Source organism: Miscanthus floridulus, chromosome 19 (genome assembly GCF_019320115.1).
Source record: "Miscanthus floridulus cultivar M001 chromosome 19, ASM1932011v1, whole genome shotgun sequence".
In the NCBI taxonomy this organism is placed as follows: Eukaryota; Viridiplantae; Streptophyta; class Magnoliopsida; order Poales; family Poaceae; genus Miscanthus; species Miscanthus floridulus.
This window is the reverse complement of record NC_089598.1, coordinates 96,558,283-96,583,980: the sequence shown is the minus strand read 5'-3', so window position 1 is coordinate 96,583,980 and position 25,698 is coordinate 96,558,283. Positions and strand designations below refer to the sequence as shown.

General features: G+C 45.6%; 1 protein-coding gene across 1 annotated transcript in view; it reads left to right on the top strand.

The window, feature by feature from the left end:
* Window positions 1–24,235, top strand: part of LOC136526815 (BEACH domain-containing protein B-like) — a 36,901-nt gene extending 12,666 nt beyond the window's left edge. Inside the window, 26 exon segments of the mRNA XM_066519401.1 lie at window positions 10,605–10,890; window positions 11,357–11,774; window positions 11,858–12,194; window positions 12,383–12,571; window positions 13,750–14,011; window positions 14,112–14,334; window positions 14,397–14,611; window positions 14,710–14,886; window positions 15,015–15,123; window positions 16,483–16,948; window positions 17,018–17,228; window positions 17,404–17,613; window positions 17,615–17,626; window positions 17,715–17,873; window positions 17,875–18,174; window positions 18,258–18,548; window positions 18,626–19,078; window positions 19,165–19,211; window positions 19,295–19,388; window positions 19,642–19,848; window positions 20,371–20,496; window positions 20,578–20,625; window positions 20,627–20,950; window positions 21,036–21,267; window positions 21,766–22,525; window positions 23,255–24,235. Of these exon segments, the coding sequence (XP_066375498.1) occupies window positions 10,605–10,890; window positions 11,357–11,774; window positions 11,858–12,194; window positions 12,383–12,571; window positions 13,750–14,011; window positions 14,112–14,334; window positions 14,397–14,611; window positions 14,710–14,886; window positions 15,015–15,123; window positions 16,483–16,948; window positions 17,018–17,228; window positions 17,404–17,613; window positions 17,615–17,626; window positions 17,715–17,873; window positions 17,875–18,174; window positions 18,258–18,548; window positions 18,626–19,078; window positions 19,165–19,211; window positions 19,295–19,388; window positions 19,642–19,848; window positions 20,371–20,496; window positions 20,578–20,625; window positions 20,627–20,950; window positions 21,036–21,267; window positions 21,766–22,463 (6,094 nt within the window). The 3' untranslated portion in view covers window positions 22,464–22,525; window positions 23,255–24,235.
* Window positions 24,236–25,698: the final 1,463 nt, after the last annotated feature.

Here is a 25,698-nt window from a genome sequence, read left to right as displayed (position 1 = left end):
TTCGTCGGCTAGAAGCTGGTGATTATGTGTACTCGTGTGTCTCTGTTAATTCTTTGGACCCGCGCCTCCTTCCACGGCTTTGATTACGTCCACTTCAACCTCAGAGATACTTCAGTGACAAGAAGGGCCAGTCTGACAGTCTGCGTTGTCCCACTACGACCGCCGGGGGGTGTTACATTATATTTGGTAGTTAGGATTGTAATTTGATATTGCCATATGTATCCCAGGAGATGTCTGCCCCCCTGAGTCTCTATACTCTATATGTACCACTCAAGAGGCTCAATACAATACGTCCATGTATTATACGCAATCCTTCCTGCTTACAGGAGGAACTAGGTGGCTTTATATTTTAGAGTAAAGTGCACCAGCGGTCCCTAAACTTGTACTGCTGTGTCATCCTAGTGGTGACACAGCAGTGCAAGTTTAGGGACTGCTGGTACACTTTACTCTATATTTTAAGTGGAAAATATACACCCAAATTTGCCTTGACGAGGATTTAACCTTAGGTGGTCTAGGCATACATCCATACTCTCAACCAAGTGAGGTAGGCTCTGATATAGTCTATGTAGTCCTGGCAAACCACTTCACAAAATGTTATTTGACAAATTAATGTATCAAAGTTTTTATTTAGCAGTGTGCAGCACAGCACAGCTGCACCACTGTTGACGAACCAAAATCCTACAATTTTCGTTAGAAACTTTATCATAATCACATCTTAAAAATCCTAACAGTGTTTGGCCACATGGAAATTTTGTTGGTAGTTCATCATGAAAGCTATTTACATAAAATATTTTTTAATAAGTTTTGCTGATTTGTTTTTGTGCAAGTGAAGTTTAACAACATCAATACTTATTTAATAAAAAATAATTTAAAAAAAATGAGAAAAGGCACCAATCAAGATCGCTACACATCGGATACATACTGAATACTAGCATCTAAAGTACCAGGTTCTTTTTTTTCTTGAACATGCAGGAGAGCTGCGTATCATTATATTAAGAAGAAAAGGAGTCTAAGAAGACTCAAAATAAGCCCATTAGGGCATGAGATTACATGAGCGATTAGCCAGGAAAACTATTAGACATGTATAGTCCTGTATACATTGTATACATGTCCAAATACAATGTATACAGAACTATACATGTCTAATACTATACATGGATAGCTATCCTATACAATTGATCCTAATGGATTCTTTCCTAATACCCGCCAGCAGTCGTAGCGGTAGGATCACGGACGCACAGACTGGTCCGAAAGTCGGTGAACAACTGTATAGGAAGACCCTTGGTCATGATATCCGTGAACTGGTGCGCCGAGGGAACATGGAGGACACTGATGGGATAAGTCTCTGTGTTGGCTGGTCTTTGTGGGGCTGCAGCATATGGTCCTTATGGCTGCATGGTGGTCTTGCTGCCCATCAAGGACAGCATCTTTGACTGGCTAGGACAGCATCTTAGCATCTAGGACAACATCTTAGCATCTAGGACAACATCTATTTTAGGACAGCATGTTAGCATCTAGCATCTTGGCATATGCTTGGCTGGCTAGCAGCCTATAAATATGTATCCCCAACCCCTCAGGTTGGCATGACATTTTGTGTAAGAAATAAACCAGGAAATTGCCCCAACTCCTAGTGTCGTCCTCTCTCGATGAGAGTAAGAATTCTGCTACTACCGAGAGTAAGAATTTAGCGACTAACAACTGGTATCAGAGTCGTACTATCCTGTAGCCTGGGCATCTCCTGCTCATTTCCTTTCCCAGCCTCGCAACAGCCCTAGCTGGGAGCAGCAGCAGCTCCGGCCGCTCTTGCTCACTCCTCTCCCTCTGCGCAGCTCGTCTGAAGCAGCCCTCTCCCCACGCAGCAACCCCCCGTAGCGTGTTATGTCCGTAGGACAGTCTCAGCGCTCAGTCGCCTCGAGCACGCGGCGTCGGCAGGAGGCCGAACTTGCCGCGGCAAAGGAACGCGAGCGAGCGGCAGCAGAGACCGCTGCGGCGGCGGCAAGGGCATCAAAGCTGGCAGCGGCGAAGCTGGCAGCAGCTAGAGCGGCGGCGGCGGCGGATGCAGCGCGAGCGGCGGCGGCGGCGGATGCAGCGCGTGCGGCGGCAGCGGAGGTCGAGGTTCTGGGCGGCAGCATCAGCAGCTCCATTTCTACTGACGACAACGCCGATGTGGACCTCGAGTTGCTGGGGAGGGAGGCAGCGCAAGCGCGGGCGGCGCAGTGGGCAGCCGCGCACGCCCACGAGCGCGGCGGCAGCCCAGACAGGCGCGGACGCGCCGGCGGCGCTCCTAGAGGTGGCACGCACGGCAACGGTGGCGGACGGGTCGATGGAGAGCGCGGCCTTCACAGGCAGGGTGGCTCTCTCTCCCCGGATCGGTACCGTGGTTACCACGGGCTCCAGGCTGTTGTCAGGGATGTCGGCCCTGGCTGTGGGTGGCCTACCCTCACTAAGACCAACTACGTCGAGTGGGCTGCGGTGATGAGGGTAAAGCTCTAGTGCGGCACATGTGGGAGGCAGTCCGGTACGGCGACGTCGACTACGACCAGGATCGACGGGCGCTGGATGCCCTTATCGCTGCAGTCCCGTCCGAGATGCAGTTCTCGCTTACCAACAAGCGGACTGCCAAGGAGGCTTGGGACGCCATTGCTGCGGCACGCATCGGCAGCGACCGCGCCCGCAAGTCCACACTGCAGGCACTTCGCAAGGAGTGGGAGAACCTGACCTTCAAGCCAGGTGAGGATGTTGATGGCTTTGCTCTCCGTCTCAACACTCTGTTGCAGAAGATGGTGCAGTTCGGCGATGACACCTACGGCGAGGAGAGAGCTGTCGAAAAGCTCTTCCGCTGCGTCCCCGAGAAGTACAAGCAGATGGCTCGCTCGATCGAGTCTCTGCTGGATCTCTCCACGATGTCGATCGAGGAGGCGATAGGTCGCCTCAAGGTCGTCGACAGCGATGAGCCACAGTCTCTCTCGGGGCCCATCACCACTGGCGGGAAGCTCCTTCTCACTCGGGAGCAGTGGGTTGCCTGCCAAGGTAACCGGAAGAAGGGGGAGCCTTCTTCCGCGACAGGCGGCCGCAAGCGTGGCAAGCCGCGCAAGACGCGCAGAGACGCCCAGGCCGGGGCGCGAGGACGTGCCGAGGGTGATGCCCGCGGAGGCGCCTAGGGCGGCGCCACCGGCAAGCACGAGCCGGCACGAGACGACACCTGCCGCAACTGCGGCCAGCTTGGCCATTGGGCCAAGGACTGTCGACAGCCACGACGCGGCCAGGCCCATGTCGCACAGGCGGAGGAGGAGCCGGCTCTGTTCATGGCACATGCAAGCATCGAGCTACCTCCAGCGGCACCGGCCGCAGCGGCTCTCCTCCACCTTGACGAGCCAAAAGCACACGCCCTCCTCGGCGACGGCTCCGGCAACGACAAGACTGGTGGGTGGTGCCTCGACACCGGCGCCACCCATCACATGACCGGTCGACGGGAGTTCTTCACCGAGCTTGACTCCAGCGTCCGAGGCTCCATCAAGTTTGGGGATGCCTTTGGCGTGGAGATCAAGGGCGTCGGCTCAGTCACCTTCACCGCCGTGTCTGGTGAGCACAGGCTGCTCACCGGAGTCTACTACATCCCCGCGTTGAGGAACTCTATCATCAGCTTGGGACAGCTGGATGAGAACGGTTCGCGCGTGGTGGTTGAGGATAGTCATGAGGATTTGGGATCGCCGTCGTCACCTTCTTGCCAAGGTAACCAGAAGCGCAAATCGACTCTATGACCTTAATGTGCAGGTGGCACAACCCCTCTGTCTCGCTGCTCGTCGGGATGACGAGGCGTGGCAGTGGCACGAGCGCTTCGGGCACCTTCATTTTGAGGCCCTGAAGCGGCTCAATGCCACGGAGATGGTGCGAGGCCTGCCGTGCCTCGACCATGTGGAGCAGCTCTGCGACGTCTGCGTGTTGACGAAGCAGAGGTGACTCCCCTTTCCCCAGCGAGCGAGCTTTCGAGCCAAGGAGAGGCTCGAGCTTGTGCACGGGGACTTGTGTGGCCCGGTGACACTGGCCACACCGGGAGGACGACGCTACTTCCTGCTGCTCGTCGACGACCTCTCCCGCTACATGTGGGTGATGGTCCTCGGCAGCAAGGGAGAGGCTGCGGACGCCATCAGGCGCGCGCAGGCTGCTGCGGAGGCGGAGTGCGGCCGCAAGCTGCGCGTGCTGCGCACCGACAACGGCGGCGAATTCACGGCGGCTAAATTCGCGTCGTACTGCGCTGATAAGGGCATTCAGCGCCACTACTCCGCGCCGTACAGCCTGCAGCAGAACGGCGTCGTCGAGCGGCGTAACCAGACGGTTGTGGCGATGGCTCAGGCCCTTCTCAAGCAGAGGGGGATGCCGGCTGTCTTCTGGGGAGAGGCGGTGGTGTCGGCCGTCTACATCCTCAACCGCTCGCCTACCAAGGCGCTCGACGGCAGGACGCCGTACGAGGCTTGGCATGGGCACAAGCCGGCGGTCTCCCACTTGCGGGTCTTTGGCTACCTCGCGTTCGCCAAGGAGCTTGGCCACATCAGCAAGCTCGACGACAGGAGCACTCCGGGAGTGTTCATCGGCTACGCGGAGGGCTCGAAGGCCTACCGCATCCTCGACCCAAAGACACAGTGTATGCGCACGGCGCGCGACGTTGTGTTCAACGAAGGGTGAGGATGGGCGTGGGACAAGGCGGTGGACGACGGCTCGGCTCCGACGTACGACGACTTCACTGTCGAGTACGTTCACTTCGAGGGAGCTAGGGGAGTAGGCAGCTCTTCTTCGACGAGCGCGTCTACCCCAGTCCCCGAGCCTCCACCGACCCCGGCGCCTGCTACTCCGACAGCACCACGCTCTCCAGCCAGGACCTCGGCTGCGATGAGTTCTTCGCCGGCTCCACCACAGCCGGCACTGCCACGCACTCCAGCACCGACAGGCATCTCTCCGGGCACGTCTACTCTAACACCAGCTCGTGTCGAGCACAGCCCGGTTGAGCTCGCTACTTCGCTCTCACGACGAGGAGCGCATCGACGCGTACCACGATGGCGAGCCGTTGCGGTACTGTATGATGGAGAACCTTCTCGGCGACCAGCCGGTGCCGGGACTGGTGCCTCACGACCTGGAGGCACAGTTGCACCTTGCGTGTGACGACGGCGAGCCTCAGTCGTTTGCTGAGGCCGAGAGACACGCGGCATGGCGCGCCGCGATGCAGTTGGAGATGGATGCGATTGAGAAGAACCGCACCTGGGAGCTTGCTGACCATCCTCGGGGCCACAGCGCGATCACCCTTAAGTGGGTGTACAAGCTGAAGAGGGATGAAGCCGGCGCCATCGTCAAGCACAAGGCTCGCTTGGTGGCACGAGGTTTCGTGCAGCAGGAGGGGGTCGACTTCGACGATGCCTTTGTTCCCGTGGCACGGATAGAGTCCGTGCGACTCCTCCTTGCGTTAGCTGCCCAGAAGGGCTGGCGTGTTCATCACATGGACATCAAGTCGGCGTTCCTTACCGACGACTTGAAGGAGGAGGTCTACGTGCACCAGCCGCCGGGATTTACGATCCCCGGCAAGGAGGGCAAGGTGCTCCGCCTGTGCAAGGCCCTCTATAGCTTGCGGTAGGCACCGAGGGCATGGAATGCCAAGTTGGATTCCACGCTAAAGGGGATGGGCTTCGAGCAAAGCCCGCACGAGGCGGCCATCTACCGACGGGGCAGTGGAGGAAATGCTCTGCTGGTGGGTGTCTACGTCGATGACTTGGTGATCACCGGCACCAAGGATGCGGAGGTGGCGTCATTCAAGGAAGAGATGAAGGCCATCTTCCAGATGAGTGATCTGGGGCTTCTCTACTTCTACCTGGGAATCGAGGTACACCAGGATGATTCCGGGATCACGCTTCGACAGACCGCCTACGCCAAGCGCGTCGTTGAGCTAACCGGGCTCACCGACTGCAACCTAGCTCTCACTCCGATGGAGGAGAGGCTGAAGCTGAGTCGCGACAGCACGACGGAGGAGATGGGCGCTACGCAGTACCGGCGTTTTGTGGGGAGCCTTCGCTACCTCGCCCACACACGGCCGGACTTGGCATTCTCCGTCGGTTACGTTAGTTGGTTTATGCAGCGACCAACGACGGAGCACCAGCAGGCTGTGAAGAGGATCATCCGCTACGTTGTGGGGACTCTTGACCACGGCCTCTACTACCCTAGGTGCCCTGGGGAGGCACACTTCGTCGGGTACAGCGACCACGCCGGCAACATCGACAACAGCAAGAGCACGAGCGGGATCCTCTTCCTCCTCGGCAAGTGCCTCGTTAGTTGGCAGTCGGTCAAACAGCAGGTGGTGGCCCTGTCCAGCTGCGAGGCCGAGTACATAGCGGCCTCCACCGCTTCGACTCAGGTGCTCTGGCTCGCTCGACTGCTTGGTGATCTCCTCGGCAGAGACACTAGAGCGGTGGAGCTCAGGATGGACAGCAAGTCTGCTCTAGCCCTGGCAAAGAATCCCGTTTTCCATGAATGGAGTAAGCACATCCGGGTGAGGTACCACTTCATCCGAGGCTGTTTGGAGGAAGGGAGCATCAAGGCAAGCTACATCAACACCAAGGACCAGCTTGCGGACCTGCTTACCAAGCCTCTTGGGAGGATCAAGTTCCTTGAGCTCTGCTCCAGGACCGGGATGATTCAACTTTCCCACAAGACGACGCACAAGACTTAGGGGAAGAATGATGGGATAAGTCTCTGTGTTGGCTGGTCTTTGTGGGGCTGCAGCATATGGTCCTTGTGGCTGCATGGTGATCTTGCTGTCCATCAAGGACAGCATCCTTGACTGGCTAGGACAACATTTTAGCATCTAGAACAGCATCTTAGCATCTAGGACAACATCTGTTTTAGGACAGCATGTTAGCATCTAGCATCTTGGCATATGGTTGGCTGGCTAGCAGCCTATAAATATGTATCCTCAACCCCTCAGGTTGGCATGACATTTTGTATAAGAAATAAACCAGAAAATTGCCCCAACTCCTAGTGTCATCCTCTCTCGATGAAAGTAAGAATTCTGCTACTACCAAGATTAAGAATTCAGCGACTAACAGACGCGAACCTGGCCCAGGGCCAGCTTTCAATTGATCCTAATGGATCCTTTCCTAATAGATATGCTGATTTAGTCGAGAATTCTCTGAAAGGAGATGATGTCCAAAGATGCTGGTCTTCCACTCCAGGAGTAAGGACCACCTGAAATAAGATCTCCCATAATTGCAGGTATTCCAATAGAGCTTCTGTTGTCAGACCACCCCTAATATCTGAACCACGAGTTATCCATCAATGCTGTACGAACTGTTCTTCGGTTTAAAATTTTCTTAGGCACATACCTATACAAGGATGTCGCAAGGTCTGTCAAGGATTTCCCATACACTCATTTATCACACCAGAAGAGTGTCTTGTATCCATCACCCACAATAGAAATAACCGAAGTAGAGAACATTGCCATTGAGCGGGAGCTCTCTGCACTGGATACGCCCTTTTAGAGAACATTGCCACTGAATTAGGATACACCTGAATGTCAAGACCAGCCCATGGATGGCAGGTTGTGTCTTCTTCAACCATAACCATCTCATTCTCAAAGCCCCAGCCAAGTAATTCCAAATCAAGTATTCCCAGACCTCCTAAATCAATTGGCCTCTTGACCTGGCCCCATGCAACAAGGCAATGACCTCCGCTAACCTCCCTGCAGCCTTTCCAAAGGAAGGATCTTCGAATCTTGTCAATTGCTTTAATTAACCAACCAACAACAAAGCCTTTAAGTCCCAAACAAGTTGGGGTAGGCTAGAGTTGAAACCCAACAGAAGCAATCAAGGTTCAGGCACGTGAATAGCTGTCTTCCAAGCACTCCTATCCAAGGCTAAGTCTTTGGGTATATTCCATCCTTTCAAGTCTCCTTTTATTGCCTCTACCCAAGTCAACTTCGGTCTTCCTCTGCCTCTCTTCACGTTACTATCCTGACTTAGGATTCCACTACGCACCGGTGCATCTGGAGGTCTCCGTTGCACATGTCCAAACCATCTCAACCGGTGTTGGACAAGCTTTTCTTCAATTGGCGCTACCCCTAATCTCTCACGTATATCATCGTTCCGAACTCGATCCCTTCTTGTATGACCGCAAATCCAACGCAACATACGCATTTCCGCGACACTTAGCTGTTGAATATGTCGTCTTTTCGTAGGCCAACATTCTGCACCATACAACATAGCAGGTCTAATCGCCGTCCTATAAAACTTGCCTTTTAGCTTCTGTGGTACCCTTTTGTCACTTAGGACACCAGACGCTTGCCGCCACTTCATCCACCCTGCTTTGATTCTATGGCTAACATCTTCATCAATATCCCCGTCCCTCTGTAGCATTGATCCTAAATATCGAAAGGTATCCTTCCTAGGCACTACTTGACCTTCCAAACTAACATCTTTCTCCTCCCGAGTAGTAGTGCCGAAGTCACATCTCATATACTCAGTTTTAGTTCTACTAAGTCTAAAACCTTTAGACTCTAAAGTCTCCCGCCATAACTTCAGTTTCTAATTCACTCATGTCCGGCTTTCATCAACTAGCACTACATCGTCCGCGAAAAGCATACACCAAGGAATGTCCCCTTGTATGTCCCTTGTGACCTCATCCATCACTAAAGCAAACAAATAAGGGCTCAAAGTTGACCCTTGATGTAGTCCTATCCTTATCGGGAAGTCATCCGTGTCTCCATCACTTGTTCGAACTCTAGTCACAACATTGCTGTACATGTCCTTAATGAGCCCGACGTACTTCGTTGGGACTTTATGTTTGTCTAAAGCCCACCACATAACATTCCTTGGTATTTTATCATAAACCTTCTCCAAGTCAATAAAAACCATGTGTAGATCCTTCTTCTTCTCCCTATACCGCTCCATAACTTGTCTTATTAAGAAAATGGCTTCCATGGTTGACCTTCCGGGCATGAAACCAAATTGGTTCATAGAGACCCGCGTTATTGCTCTCAAGCGATGATCGATAACTCTCTCCCATAGCTTCATAGTATGGCTCATCAACTTAAATCCCCGGTAATTTGTACAACTTTGAATATCTCCTTTATTCTTGTAGATTGGTACCAATATACTTCTCCACTCATCAGGCATCTTGTTCGATCGAAAAATATGGTTGAACAGCTTGGTTAACCATACTACAGCTATGTCCCCGAGGCATCTCCACACCTCGATTGGGATACCATCCGGTCCCATCGCCTTACCTCCTTTCATCCTTTTCAACGCCTCTTTGACCTCAGATTCTTGGATTCTCCGCACAAAGCGCCTATTGGTGTCATCAAAAGAGTCATCCAACTGAAAGGTTCTGTCCATATTCTCACCATTGAACAATTTGTCAAAATACTCTTGCCATCGATGTCGGATCTCATCCTCCTTTACCAAGAGATGCTCCCTTTCATCCTTAATGCACTTAACTTGGTTGAAGTCCCGTGTCTTTCTCTCACGAACCCTAGCCATCCTATAAATGTCCTTCTCTCCTTCCTTCGTACTCAAATGTTGGTAAAGATCCTCGTACGCTCTACCCTTTGCCACACTTACAGCTCACTTTGCAGTCTTCTTTGCCACCTTGTACTTCTCTATGTTGTCCACACTTCTGTCATGGTACAAGCGTCTATATTATTCTTTCTTCTCCTTAATAGCCCTTTGGACTTCCTCGTTCCACCACCAAGTATCTTTAGCCTCGCGTCCCCTTCCTTTGGTTACTCCACACACCTCTGAGGCTACCTTCCGAAAGTTGGTTGCCATCTTGTCCCACATATTGTTTATGTCGTCTTCTTCCTTCCAAGAGCCCTCTTTGATAACCCTTTCGCTAAATACCTCTGACGTCTCCCCTTTCTGTTTCCACCACTTTGTTCTTTCAATCTTAGCTTGTTTATCCCTACGGGCACGTACCTGAAAACGAAAATCTACTACCAAAAGCTTATGTTGAGAAACAACACACTCCCCTGGTATCACCTTGCAATCCAAGCATGCTCGTTTGTCCTTTCTTCTTGCGAGGACAAAGTCAATCTGGCTACAGTGTTGTCCACTACTGAAGGTCACTAGATGAGATTCTCTCTTTCTAAAGAAAGTGTTGGCTATCATCAGGTCAAAAGCTACCGCGAAGTCCAGAACTTCCTCCCCCTCCTGATTCCTACTACCATACCCAAAACCTCCATGAACTGCCTCGAAACCTGCGCTTGTAGTACCTACATGCCCATTGAGATCTCCTCCTATAAAAAGCTTCTCACTACTAGGTATAGCTCTAACCAGGCCATCTAAGTCTTCCTAGAACTGTCTCTTAGCACTCTCGTCGAGGCCTACTTGGGGGGGCATACGCACTAATTACGTTCAAGACCATATCACCAACGACAAGCTTGACTAAGATAATCCTATCTCCTTGCTTTAACCATTTAGGAAAATTCAAGGCGAGGAGAGGTTCTTATTTTGTGAAGTTGCTTTTCATTGCAAATTATCTGTGTTTTGTGCATGCTTTATGTTTTTTGAGTTTTCATTTAACACTATTTGTAGCTTGTGATACTGAAAATTTGTCCTTCGTATTTTAAGGTATGCAAAATTCAACGAAGCAATGACTCACTGCACCATTGGCACAGAATTGATGCCTGTTGGTGACGAATCTATCTCAATTGGTTTCGAAAAAACTTTTGCCTTCACAGGTCAAATGGGCCCAGTCTATGTGTTTTCTGATGCACTTTCTTCAGAGCAAGTAAAGGGCATATATTTTCTGGGACCAAGTTACATGTACTCTTTCCATGGTGATGATTGCTACAGGGGAATTCTTGATGCTAGAGACGGCCTTTCATCAAAGATAATTTTTGGTTTCAATGCACAGGTTCAAATTCTTTCCACTGACTTACATGATATATAACTTATTTCATAAATTCTAACACTCTGGGTCAAGTAGTGGTGGTCCATCTCTGTAATTCTAGTGATGGGGCTTGTTCTACTCATGAGTTTTTAAGTGGGTTTACGTGTCATATAAACCCAAGCAGTGGCGAAGCTACGTTGTAGCTTGTGGGTGCAGATGCACCCACAAAAAAAAAATGAAAAACCAATACTAGGATCAAATTTTCACCATGGTTGCAGCTCAAATCTTCACACCTACAAGGCAAGTGTGCCCCCTCTAATTTGCTCTAGCTTCGCCACTGAACCCAAGTGAATTGCTTTATGTGTCCATAGTCCGCCCTCTTTGGGGGCTGGGTCTTAATTTTTTTGAGCCCTCAGTTGTTACACTTGCATCAAGAGCCAATATCTTCAGATTTACTAATTTTTTTTTTCTATTTTCCCCTTGTCCCTAGGCTAGTGAAGGTCGGAGTTTGTTCAGTGTGTCATCAGCACTCGATAGTGCTGACAGAAATACATTTGAAGCAACAATTATGAGGGGGACAAAGTTATGCTCACGACACTTGCCTCAGGATATTATTTACTGCGTTGGTGGTGTCTCTGTATTTTTCCCACTCTTCACTCAATTTTTTGATGCTGCAAGTGATATTGAGAAATGTTGCCATACATCTGTTATCAATGATAAATTAGCGGCTGAGGTCATTGAGCTAGTCGCAACTGTTCTGGATGGAAATGTATCAAATCAACAACAGATGTATCTACTTTCTGGGTTATCTATTCTAGGCTTCTTGCTTCAATCAGCTACCCCACAGCTGTTAACAACCAAAACTCTTTCCGCACTGAAGTATATGTTTGACATTCTGAGGAAGTGTGGTAATCTCTCTTCCCCTCTCCCTCTGTGTTTCGCATGCATACAATAAGATGTACATTACTTATACTTTTTTCTGCATATTCAGGCATGTCAAAAGTTCTCCTCAAAGATGCTATCTCACAAATTTATTTGAATCCTCAAATATGGGTATATGCAAGCTATGAAGTACAAAGGGATCTCTATTTGTTTGTGATAAAATATTTTGAAACAGATGGAAGGCTTTTACCGCTTCTATGTGGACTTCCTTGGGTTATTGATATTGTGTGCCGATATTACTGGGAAAAGGCAGATTCTAGGCATGTTGTTGCTTCCAAGCCTTTGCTTGATCCAGTTACCAAACGAGTTATTGGAGAGAGACCTAAGGTAGTTGAAATTCGCAAGCTTCGTCTTCTCCTTCTGAGTTTAGCAGAAATGAGCTTAAAGTAAGCACTTCCACCTCCTACCAAGCCTTTTCCATTCCATAGGTAGTAACCTTTTGTTTGATCCCATCTATATAGAGTTTGGATATCTTTTAGTATCGTTTTTGCCACACATCACATTACATTTTTCATATGTTTTCATAGCATTCCGTAGGCATCTTCTATTCTTAATATGACATGTTGGTTCACAGGCTAAAAGTTTCTCCAGATGACATAAGAGCGCTTGTTGCTTTTTTTGAGAGGAGTCAAGACATAGCATGTATCAGCGATGTACTGGACATGATCATCCGTGCTCTTTCACAGGGTGCAGTTTTTTCATCATTTGTTGAGAATATAAATTACCTTGGTGGTTGTTGCATTTTCATTAATCTTCTTAAAAGGTAATATATTCTTACTTTTCTCAACCTAGAGCTAATTTCTACGAGTACTACGGCTGTTTGGAACTAAGTTGCTTGATAATGTAAATTATGAGCTGCTTGACAATCTGCAAGACAAGTAGGCAACACATTAATTTCAAGTTGTTATTCTCTTTGACTAAAGTATATAATGAGTGTACTAGTGTTCATCCTAACCTCTTAGGCAAAGGGAAAATCCTGAAGTTGTAATGAACTTAGATCATTGGTTGAATAGGCTGGTCTCCTGCGGTAGGTGCTGGACACCTGACCGACTTGCATGCCGAGGACTTAAATTCATGCCTGCCTCTTCTTAGACCAAGCCGTGAAGTCTATCGACCACCTTCTCATATCCTGTGTGTTTGTGCGACAGTTTTGGTTTATCTTCTTGTGGAATGTCAGGATTCAATTCCTCTATTCACAGCCAGGTGAAAAATCTTCTTATGACTGGTGGGTTAGAGTTGAAGGTTTGGTGGATAGTCAAGTTTGAAAAGGCCTCAATTCTGTTATCATTTTGGGTGCTTGGTTGATTTGGAAACACCGCAATAGGTGTGTGTTTGATGGTCCTGTTCCTAACATAGCTGCAGTCATGATGCTCTTTGAGGAACTACATCTCTGGGGTTTAGCCAGGGCTCGAGCAATTTCTAATCTTCTTGCCCTTGCAGCCGAAGGTTGTTACTTTGTGGTCTAGTCTTAGCTCTAGGTTGTTTTATTTTTTAGTCAAGGTGCTACTGTTTTTCCTTTTCTCTTGGTTGTGTGTGGGTCTGTTCTTGTAAGGGTTCTTATTCCATTGTTAATATCATGGTATACAGCTCTCCTGCGTGTTCGAGGAAAAAAAATAGGAGATAGATCTTTGGAAAGAAGGGGGAGGAAGAAGATTGGGAGAAGATTTAATTCATTATATACTTAATCAAACCACTGAATCCTGATCCCATATATTATATGTGCTATGTATTGTAAGAGAGATTCATCTGTTTGTTTCTTGTAAATTGTTCTTCAAGGGCCTTCTGTTTGCCTTTATTTTTATGTGAATTGTGCCTCTAGATTTTGCATATTGTTGTCAGTAAAAAAAAAGACTTGAAAATGCATAATTTCTCCATGCATAATATATATTTAACGCACGCAGTTACTTTTTGGTAAATATCTGACACTAGTTTTTTCTTCAGGGAATTTGAGCCAGTCCGTTTGTTGGGGCTTCAGCTCCTTGGAAAACTTTTGACTGGAATTCCTTCTGAGAAGGAAGGAACGAAACTATTTACCCTACCCTTAAGGAAGTCTAGACCCATGTCTGTAAACTTAACAAAAGAAATAACAGCTGCACCTCAGTTGTTCTTGAATACAATGTCTGAAAGGCTATTCAAATTTCCACTATCAGATAACTTATGTGCCGCACTTTTCAGTGTTCTTAGTGGAACCAGTGCACAACAGGTTATTGTACTAACTTTATGTCATATTGTTTTTTCTCTCTTTTTTTTTTCTGTTTCACCAGTATTAACCGTATATGTGATCTGCTGTTTTCTCTGTATAGGTTCCCCAGGAAAATTCTCAATCTGATCCATCAAGGGATAGAAATTGCAACCTTTTAAGCTTGCCACCCTTTTCCCTTCCTCATATTTTGATCTGCATCTTTAGATTTATGCATTCTTGTAAAGATTCCTCAGAACGCACAAGAATCTTAAATCTTCTTCTTGGTTTGCTGGATTCAAACTCTTCAAACATTGAGGCATTAATGGTACGTACTATTTTATTTGGTCTATACTTGTTACTTATTGTGTGTTCTGTGTTGATCCTGGAATTTTTATCAGGAGCACAGGTTGGAACTCTTGGCTTGAAACATCCACAAAGCTTGATGTATTCAAGGACTACAAATCAGTTTCTAAAGGCGAGCCTGACGATGTGAAGACAGATGAACTAAGTCTTGTGAGGAACTTGTATTCTTTGGTCCTTTCATACTACCTGCGCTTCGTTAGAGGTGGCTGGCATCAACTTGACAATACTGCTAATTTTTTCCTCTTAAAAATTGACCAGGTTGGATGCTGTTTCATCCCTTTTTTTCTTTATGTGATAAGCTTGGTGGTGTATGTTGTTTTGCACTAATGATGATATTGTGATTCATTAACATGCAGGGACAGCTATCAAGTTCTGATTTGCTGAGGGACATACTTGATGATATTGCTGGGAGCCTGCTTCAGAAATCTGTGGAAGATAATATTTTCCTTTTACAGCCTTGCTGTGATAACGTTTTACATTTTTTGAACCTTATACAGGAGCTGCTTGTCAGTCAAATGGGAATTGGGCTATTGGTATGCTTCTAAACATACTTGTATTGATTGAACAGAAAAATACATGTTAATACATACATGATGCTATATCTTCTTTTTTTCTCTCGAAAGGACCATACATAAGCAATATCTGTTCCTTTCTTCTGCAGTTTCTATCTCCCAGTATTTCGGAGGAATCTTCACATGATAACATATGGAAAGAAGATATTAAGTCAACAGTATATGATATTTTAAATACCGAGAGCAATGGTCCACTTTACAAGGTACTAGTTCAAATCTGCATTCCCCATTTCTAAATATGTGTCCAAACATTTTGTAATAGCTACATTTGAAATGGATCCTAAGGGTCATTAGTGCTGGAGCTGATGCATGTGCTTTCTCTGGTCAAAACACCACTGCACAACGAACTATGTAGTCTACTAGTTTTTACGAATCTTTTGCCAGATAATAGTAGCGGCTGCAGTGTTTTATGGTACAAAGCTTCAGGTCACCGCCTTGTTCATTTGGATAGCAGTACAAATGATACATGGGTACTAGGTACCCTTTCAGTTGTCTTTCTGATCACAATCCATGAAAGGTGGTGCCAACTGATTTCAGATGAGACCTTCCAACAACAATCATGGCCATTAGTCACAACTCGCAACATGAAACACTAGGGCTTGTTTGGATGCCCATGTATCGACCTCAATCCATGTGGGTTGGAGTGGTTTGGTTAAATTCCACACCAAACCACTCCAACACCCATGTATTGAGGTGGATACATGGGCATCCAAACAAGGCCCGATTGATGCATCTCAAAGATAGGGTTTCAACAGCGCTGTCATTCAAGGAGGTTGGACCTTATGGAGACAAAGAAACATGTGCGTCTTTGAGGGAGCTCTTCCATCAGTCCAAAATGCAAGGTGCCTCTTCTTGAAGGATCTGAAACTTTGGGAATTTGCTGGAGCCCGTAAATTCCAGGACCTAGGTCTATGTCGGGTTGAGGGGTTAGTTTAAGTAGCCTTTCTCTGGTTGTGTCCTTTTTATTTATTGGTGATTGTATTTTTTTTTTCCTAAATCCTCAGCTGCAGTCCCTTTGTTCTCCTAAAGTGAGACGAAGTGGGTTTTCGTTTTTTCTCTCTCTAAATTAATACAAAGATATGCAGCTCTCCTTCTTGTTCGAGAAAAAAAGGAACACTAGGGTGGCAAATTAATGATTGTGTCCTTGCATTCACTAGCCTAGGTACTATATCATTTGTAAGATGTACATTTTTTTTTCCTCATAACGGAGTGCTCCCTCTGATTCCAAATGCTGGTCGTTTTATACTTGTGCATAAGGATTAAGGAAGTAGAGCAAATGATCTTAGTGCCCTTCAACTAAAACGTACTGCATTAACTTAAGCACATATGGTATTGGTAGTTGAACATTCAACATTGACACTCAAAATGAAGCTAACAATTTAACCAGTGTGTTAAAGTTCAGTGAGTGCAAATTTGTTTTCCAGGATCTAAGGTGACCTAATATTGTCATATGAACATACACCATTTTTGTACCCTTCCATTTGAATTTAGTTTTGTGAAGTTTGCAAACTAGAAGTAGTTGGGCACTGGCATTGCCGTTAATTACTGTGTTAATTCCCAGTTTGCTTTGGACTGCTTGCAGATTTTCTGATGTAAATAAAATCAGTGATGATTGGTGGAACTTCTTTGACAAGGTGTGGAGTATTATACGTAATTTGAATGGAAAAGGACCAAGCAAAATTGTACCAAAGGATCCAAATGTTGAGGTTGCATCTTTGGGGCCAAGGGCACGTGGACTGGTGGAGTCTATGAATGTCCCTGCTGCAGAAATGGCTGCTGTTGTATCTGGTGGTGGAGGTATTGGTACTGCATTAGGTATAAAAATGAACAGATTTGCTGAGAAACATACAACGTCAAGGGAAGAGATAATTCCAAGAATTTTCTTCCACCTTGTGATTCTGTACCTCTGCAAAGCTGGATTAGAGAATGCATCCAAGTGTGTTCTACAGTTCATGTCGTTGCTTCCGATTCTTCTTATTTCAGATGATGACCAAAGCAAAAATAAGTTGCACTTTTTGATATGGTATGTTTGATACTCTGAGCTCCCTCTGAATGTGTATGAAACATTCTCCTTAAACTTTCTTTTATACAGGTCTTTATTAATTGTAAGATCTCAGTATGGGCAGCTTGACGATGGCGCTCGTTTCCATGTTTTTTCGCACTTGATTCTTGAAACTATCATATATGGAAAGCCCATGTTGGTCACTAATATCTTAGGAAGAGATGACTCCGTGGACACCACCAACAACAAGGAGACTGGCTTCATCCTTAGCTTTATACAGAAGGATCGTGTTCTTGCCGCGGTTTGTTTCTTTGCCCTTTTTTTATCTTTGTCTGGAATTGTTTTGTTGGCATGTACAAAATGAGAAGTTCATCACTTTAGGAGGGTGTGTTTCAAGTTTTGTGCATTTGATCAATTCTGCTGTTTGTTCAACCCCGCACCCACTCCAACCGATGATCAGCTTTATTGGTTTACAGGCTGCTAATGAGGTTAAGCACATGAAGGCTGTTCAGGCTGATCGCTTAAAGCAGCTGCAGGAACTTCGCTTGAAGCTTAACGAGTGTTCTGCAACGGAGATACAGCTAGTGCAGGCCATTGAAGATGAGATACATTTTACTATCACTGCTGCCCTTTCAGCAGATGACAGTAGAAAAACAGCTTCTCAACTTTCTTTTCGTGAGGATCAAGCAAATTATCACGGTAACTGAGTCTTTCTTATATTCAACCAACGCAAATGCTTGTTAAGGAGAAAATTTGTCATGCAGTAACTATTTGCTTTCTGTATCAGGATAAGTGGATACATATTTCCCGTGCTCTGATGGATGAGAGAGGACCATGGTCTGCTAACCCTTTTCCAAATGATGTTGTGACTCACTGGAAACTTGACAAGACAGAGGATAGATGGCGGCGGCGGTTCAAGCTCAAACGTAATTACAAATTTGATGTAACGCTTATGTCAACCTTCACAGTCAAGGAATGAAATTACAACGTCGTCAGCTGACCAACCGTACATCAGTGCCAAAATTCCTGAGAAAATGAAGCGATTCCTTCTTAAAGGAGTGCGGGGAATCACAGAGGACAGTAGTTATGAACCATTTGAAGACACTAACGATGCGAGTGAATCTTCCCAGAGTAATCCTTTAGAGAGCCAAAACCTGAATAATGCTGCAGATACCTCTGATTATCATGCTGCTGTACATTATAAAAAAGAGCCATCATCTACTAATGGAGATAATGATTATACAAAGGTAAAGAAAAAGTTTTAGTATAAATTTCAGCTGAAAGCAGAAAACAATTGTTGATTTCTTTCTGTTCATTGCCCATTTTGCAGGTGCTATGTTCAGTTCGTTGTGTTCTTGTAAACCCAAAGCGAAAATTAGCAGGACAATTGGATATCACACGAACTGTCATGCATTTTTCTTTTGAATTTTTGGTCGAAGGAACTGGAGGATCATCTGTTTTCAGCAAGTTTAAAGACAAAAAAGATTCAGACTGCAAGAACGAGCTGGGAGGTGTGGACAGACTTGATGGATGCCGAGACAGTATGATTGAAACCAATGGTGTTTTGATGCAAAACCAGTCTAACAAGATCAAACGTCACAGAAGGTGGAACATAACCAAGGTATCTCTCTCTCCTAGACTCCTAGTCTTTCCTCTCACTTGCTCACTCTCTTAATCTCCTTCCATACATGCTTACAGATAAAAGGAGTTCATTGGACACGCTACCTACTGCAATATACTGCAATGGAGATCTTCTTTGATGATTCAAGTGCACCTATATTTTTAAACTTTTCCTCCCAAAAGGATACTAAAAATGCTGGGTCTCTGTTAGTTTCTCTTAGGAATGAAGCTTTGTTCCCTAAAGGAAGTACCAAAGACAAAAATAATATCATTTCATTCGTCGACAGGCGAGTTGCACTTGAAATGGCTGAGAATGCCAGGGAAAGATGGAAAAGGAGGGAAATCAGTAACTTTGAGTATCTTGTGATTTTAAACACCCTTGCTGGAAGATCTTACAATGACTTAACTCAGTATCCTATATTTCCATGGGTATTGGCTGATTACACCTCAGAAAAGCTTGATTTCAACAAGTCATCGACTTTTAGGGATCTTTCAAAACCAGTTGGTGCGTTGGATGAAAACCGCTTCAAGGTGAGGTTACTATTGCATACTTATTTGTATTTGTAGGCTATCATCACCTTATCATAACTTCATGTCAGTAATGCATTATTGGGCAGGTTTTTGAAGATAGATATCTTAGTTTCTGTGACCCTGATATACCAAGGTTGAACCTTAATTCATTTGTTAGTGTTTTCCCTTTTTTGAGTTTACTCTTTTTGCAATAACGACGATGGTTGTTTCCTGCAGTTTTTATTACGGATCTCACTACTCTAGCATGGGAATCGTTCTTCATTACATGCTTAGGCTCGAGCCATTTACAGCTCTGCATCTAAACTTTCAGGTTGTCACTTTGCTCATCATGGAAATATTTATCATGCTTAAAATTCGAACACATACCTCTTATTTTCAAAACATTATTCACAAATTTGTGAATCGATAATTTCTTTTGTCGTATTTCACCACAGTTTTAAAGAAGCAATCTTGTCATATTGTTTTACATTATGCCATAATTTCTCCTGTCGTATTTCACCACAGTTCAAAAGAAGCGATCTTGTCATATTATTTACATTTATGCCTGTCTGACACTTGTGCAGGGTGGCAAGTTTGACCATGCAGACCGTTTGTTCCAGAGCATTGAGAGCGCTTACATAAATAGCTTATCAAGTACAAGTGATGTCAAAGAGCTTATTCCAGAATTCTTTTACATGCCCGAGTTTCTTGAAAATTCAAATTCATATCATCTTGGTGTTAAGCAGGATGGGGAACCTATAGGCGATGTTGCTCTCCCTCCATGGGCAAAGGTAATAGTTCCTCTTGAAGGTAGTTATATTTGTCATAATTCCTTGAGGATGAATTATTTGTCCTGCTTTTCTAATGACAGTTAGTTCAGCTTTGTAACTGTTAGTAAAAAACTGTACTGTTCTCAATACACAGGATATATCTAGCTTTCTCAATATAAAATAGATTTTCTCATGAAAGACATCCCAGGCTAATTTACTTCACATAATGTTTTCTTTATATTCTGACTTTGACCATCTTCAGTTCGCAAATTCAACCCTAATAAGTTTAGCATTGCAAAGAACAACTTCTGTATACTGTTATGTTAGCCCAGCTTCATAGCATTCATTGTCAATTTTGAAGGTGATGACATTATGTTTCCTGCATTTTGGGAAAAAAAAATCGTGAATGGTACAACATATCACATTGCTTCATCATTCTACGAAATTCTTTTACATGCCCGAGTTTCGCATACATGTTACATTTCGTATCCCATCTAATATTTTACTTGTGTTATATGATTATTAACCCATACAAAATTGTAGGGTTCGCCTGAAGAATTCATCCACATCAACAGAGAAGCCCTTGAAAGTGAATATGTGAGCTCTAATCTCCATAACTGGATTGACCTCATATTTGGTTACAAGCAGCGTGGACAGCCAGCTGTTGAGGTGCAACTGTGTTGCTATTTCCAGCATCATTGAAACACTGTTAGTAGAATATTACCTAACTCATGCATATATTTTGGATAGGCAGCAAACATATTTTACTACGTGACATATGAAGGTGCAGTTGATCTAGGAAAATATGGATGACATGTTACATAAATCTGCTATTGAGGATCAGATAGCGAATTTTGGACAGACACCAATCCAGATTTTCCGGATGAAACATCCAAGAAGAGGACCTCCCATCCCAATTGCTCATCCACTGTATTTTGCACCACAGTCGATAACATTAACTTCAAGTGTTTGTAGTACAGTCAGCCACATGTGTGCTATCCTATTCATTGGTTTGTTGGAGAACACTGTTGTATTGATGAATGAGGGACTCATATTGTCAGTAAAGCTGTGGTTAACAACACAGCTGCAGTCAAGTGGAAATTTCACATATTCTGGACCACAGGTTCTTCTTGACTAAAGGCTAAATGTTAAAGACATTGGTATCCCAGTAAATTTGTGTTTATTACATTTGCTCTTTTTTTTTGTAGGAACATTTATTTGAAATTGGTTCAGATGTTATCTCTCCTCGTAAAATTGGCACTTTCCTTGCCGAAAACGTTAAGTTTGGAAGACAATGCTTAGCAACAATGCAAAATAGTTGTGATAATTATTTGATTTTATGTGGAAATTGGGAGAACAGTTTCCAAATAATTTCTCTTAGTGATGGAAGAATTATGCAGAGCATCAGGCAACATAAGGATGTTGTTAGCTGTGTTGCAGGTATTTAAGACATTTAATGAGTTTATGCTTATCCATTTTCTTTAAACTTTCCTGAATTAAGCTACTAGATTTTGGCTGTAAGCAAAAATAACTGTATTCAAATAAAGAGATTCCAATAAAGATACAGATCCCTTTTTCCGGCTTAAGCCCCTTGAAAAGGACAGTAGTGAGTTGATGTCTCCTTATTGTGGTTTTGGCATGTAACATAAGAGAACTTCTAATACTGAATATAGTCTGTTGGCCACTGCATATAACATGATGCAGCCAGACCATTTGTATGTTTTCAGTTCGGTGATGATATCTAATTAGATATTTTCTGAGTAAGGCAGCTCAGCTAGGCTGCCTTTTTTCTGTCTTCATTATGTTTCCTGCATTTTGAAAAAAAAAAACTGTGAATGGCACCATATCACATTGCTTCATCATTCTATGAAATTATCTGCTGTGTTTCTCCTTTTTTTTGTCGATATAAATAAGGCAAAACAAACTTTTATGCTGCAGTTTCGTCTGACGGAAACGTGGTTGCAACTGGTAGTTATGACACAACTGTTATGATCTGGCATGCATTTCGAGGAAGACCAATTGATAAGAAAATGAGGGGTGCCAATTTTGAACTTTCAGAAAAGGAACATGTTATAGTGGAAAGGCCTGTTCATATCTTATGTGGTCATGATGACATCATAACATGCTTATTTGTTAGCACTGAACTTGACATTGTAATCAGTGGTTCAAAAGATGGGACTTGTATTTTTCATACACTGCGTGAAGGGAGATATGTTCGGTCCATCCAGCATCCTTCTGGTGTTGGTTTATCAAAACTGGTAGCATCACAGCATGGGAGGGTGGTATTATATTCTGAGAATGACCTCTCCTTGCACATGTACTCCATCAATGGACGACATATTGCTTCTTCAGCAACCCTTGGACGTCTCAATTGCATAGAACTTAGTTGTTGTGGTGATTTCATTGTTTGTGCTGGTGAGCTTGGACAGATAGTCTTACGCTCAATGCATTCTCTTGGTATTGTTTGGAGGTATGATGGAACTGGGAAGACAATTACTTCCCTAGCTGTGACTCCTGAGGAGTGCATCCTAGCAGGAACCAAGAATGGTAGACTGCTGGTATTTTCAATAGAAACTCCTCTCCTTCGCAGGGGGAGCATGCAACGAAATAGAATAAAGCCCTCCACAACTGGTTAAGTCATTGGCTGCAACATATCCACCGAATGTAAAAAATGACCGCTTCATGCTGTAGGCATAAGGTGTGTCAAGTTTTAAACTTAGTTGCTTTTCTTATTGTTTTGAACAGCAGGGCCTTTTTTGATGCTATAAATTCCGTACACCATAATTATGTTTTTTTATTTACCTTATTATGTTTTAGTGCCCTGTAGAACTAGTCCTGTGGTCATCTCATGCACCTGCATGATGAACTGCATGCACTCACTGTTAACTGTTTATAATGTAGACCAAGGCAAATATTTAGATATCTTTGCCTGTTTTATCAGGAACTATTAAGATTGTAGTAACCAAATGTTGCCTCCTGTAGGATGTCCCCGCACTAGATTGAGAAAGCCAGATGGTCTTATAGAGTAGAGGCGGGAAAGGGACACATTATGACTTGGGACGTGAACTTACAAGTTAAGCATGAGCTTGCCGAATTATATGAGCTAGCTATACTCTTATGCGAAACATTGAACAAGAAAAGTAACTAGAAAGCATTTAGTTAGAGTTAGTGATGTTTTAATATTTACGTAGTGAACTAGATCTGTGTTATGTTTGGTAATTCAGAAAGGTATTTCACCTATCAGATCCAAAAATGTCATGTCAGGTTTGGTTCTAGACTCTGTAAAACATTTTTTCGTCCTGGTCACTAGTAATCTGCCAAGTTCATTTTTATTGACTTGGATAATTTAGCTCAAGCAAACTGCTGTTACCTTTTCTGTTGTTTGCTGAAAGTACTAAGTGCTTAATTTCCTTGAAACTCTGTGCAGGTCATTACCAGCTTATAGAACTGTTCTCACGACCACGTAGTCTGCACATAATGAAGCACGCTTTTGTCATTTGTGAACACTACCTAAATTAAAGATGGCATTCAGGAATGAGGATTGTCAAGATATTGAGCTGGTGGTGGTCCTTGAGTACTCAATCTGACAATATATCGAACTAATGCCGGGAACACTGGTTAGCCCTAGGTCCATAGTTGATTTAAGGCTAAGGGTAGACGCAAAGAATCTTCACTTCTTAGCCTTCACTTGGTAGGCACTGACATCTATCACCATTTTATTGTAGCATTTCACTTCGTTGGTGGAGGGGTTAGGTTCCGTGCGACAGTTTGTCTGTGTAGTATATATATGTATTATATTACTCTGTTCCTACTCTGCCTTCTGCTATGCTTGAGCAGGAGAGAGCACCCATCGTATTCGCTTGCAGATGGAAAACAGGCGTCGCCTGACGCCTGGTGCCAGATTTTGGCACGAACCAGCTAGTTCCGATTCTGTTCCGGAGCGCATGGCCACCATCCATTTCCATGCCTCTTTGGGCAGGGATAAGCTGGCTAGGAAAAGTAACGAGCCTTTTACTCGTGCCATTATAAAAGATGATCCTGGCTACTAAAAAATTCGAACGCGCTATGACATTTTACTTTTTTTTGTCTTCTAAATTATTCCGTCTACTTTTTCATCTAATGCTATCAATATGCGCTGCAAATTATTCCGTCCACTTTTTCATCTAATGCTGTCAATATGCGCTGCAAAAAATCTCAAATGCCTTTACCTCGCTTCTTCACCGTGCCCTTCTTTGTTCCTCCGCCGGTCGTCTTCCTCTCATCCTCCACCGTGCGCCAGGGCAGGGGCGGAGCCAGCCACGCGTGGGCATGGGGCAGGGGTGGAGCCGGCGGGCCCGGGGGCCGGCCATGGCCACCGCCGTTTCCAACGACGACGCCAATAAACTCACCGTCGTCGTCCTCGGCCCGGGCACCGCCACCACCAAGCCTCCGCCACCGTCGGCGCGTCACGTCCCGTGGCTGCGCGCCGCGGTGCTGGGCACGAGTGACGGTCTAGTCTCCACAGCGGCGCTCATGCTGGGCGTGGGCGCCGCGCGTCCGGGCGACGCCAACGCCGACGACCTGCGCGGCGGCTGCGGCGTCCTCCTCGTGGGGCTTGCGGGCCTCGTCGCAGGGCCTGCAGCATGGCCATCCGCGAGTACGTGTCCGTGCACGTGCAGCTGGACGTCGAGTTGGCCGAGCTCAAGTGCGCGGCCGAGTAGGAGGACGAGGAGTCGGTGGCGGGTGACGGAGACAGAGATGACGGAGCACCACCGGACCGGGCCGCAGCCGCGGGCCTCCTCTCGAGCCCGGGCCAGGCAGCGGCGGCCTCCACGCTGTCATTCGCGACCGGGGCGGCCGTGCCGCTGCTCGCAGCGTGGTTCGTCACGAGATACAGGGCGCGGGTGGCGGTGGTCGTGGCTCGTGCGGCTCTCTGCTGCAGCTTACCACCGTCTTCCTCGTGTGACTGTCGGAGCTCTGCTCGAGCACGGCCAGGTGGGCGAACTCCCCTGACCGGCACGTGGGCGAGAACTATGTTTTAGACTCAAACTCACATGTTGCGCCGTGTCGAACTATATTGGCTAAATTTAGCTACTGCACCATATGGATGTATCCAACCAGAAACGGTAGGCCCCATGCACGGAACACCACACAATGAGCACATCTTCTCACACCATAGTAAAATTGTAGTTCAAATATAGCAACATATTGTTGTCCAAGTGCAGAATCGCCGCCGCCTAGGGTAGAGCCCCCGCCACATGCCTGCTCCTCGCTCCGTCGTCGTGTCTAGAGGTCCTCTCTCTTTTTTTTCTTTCCGGTGCGTCTGCCGGAGACAAAAAGGTGAGGGGATCTATCATTTTTTTCGTAATTTTCTAGTGTCTTATTGTTGAGTCCAAATAAATGACTGATGAAATCAGATGATTTTTTGTCGGGATCGTGTGTCCTGCGATGACTTTGGTGATTGTCGCGACGAGATTGTCGTTGCAGGCGTCGATTTCATCGGGCAAGCGGCCAATTTGTGGCCTTTATCTGTAAGGGGAAGGGTGCTTCTGGACTTATGAGGACAGTGACTCTGGGTCATCAATCTCATCATCGATGATCACGGAGAGAAAATTAAGATCTCGAGGTGATGAATTTGCATCCTATGTCGTACCCGACGATGCAACTGCCGATATTCTTTCATCAATTTAGATGCGTTTTGGACGGTTTCCAAAGAGTTAGGTCCAATGTTTTGATGTTGGTCGTTGAATTCGGCATAAGAACTGCACTTTGGCTTCGACGTTCAAGGGAAGGCATTGAGAAAGAAGACGGGAAAATCTAGATAGAATATTATTTATTTTTTATTTCAGATTTTTTTCATGTGTAATTTGGGGATATATTGTGCCAAAATTT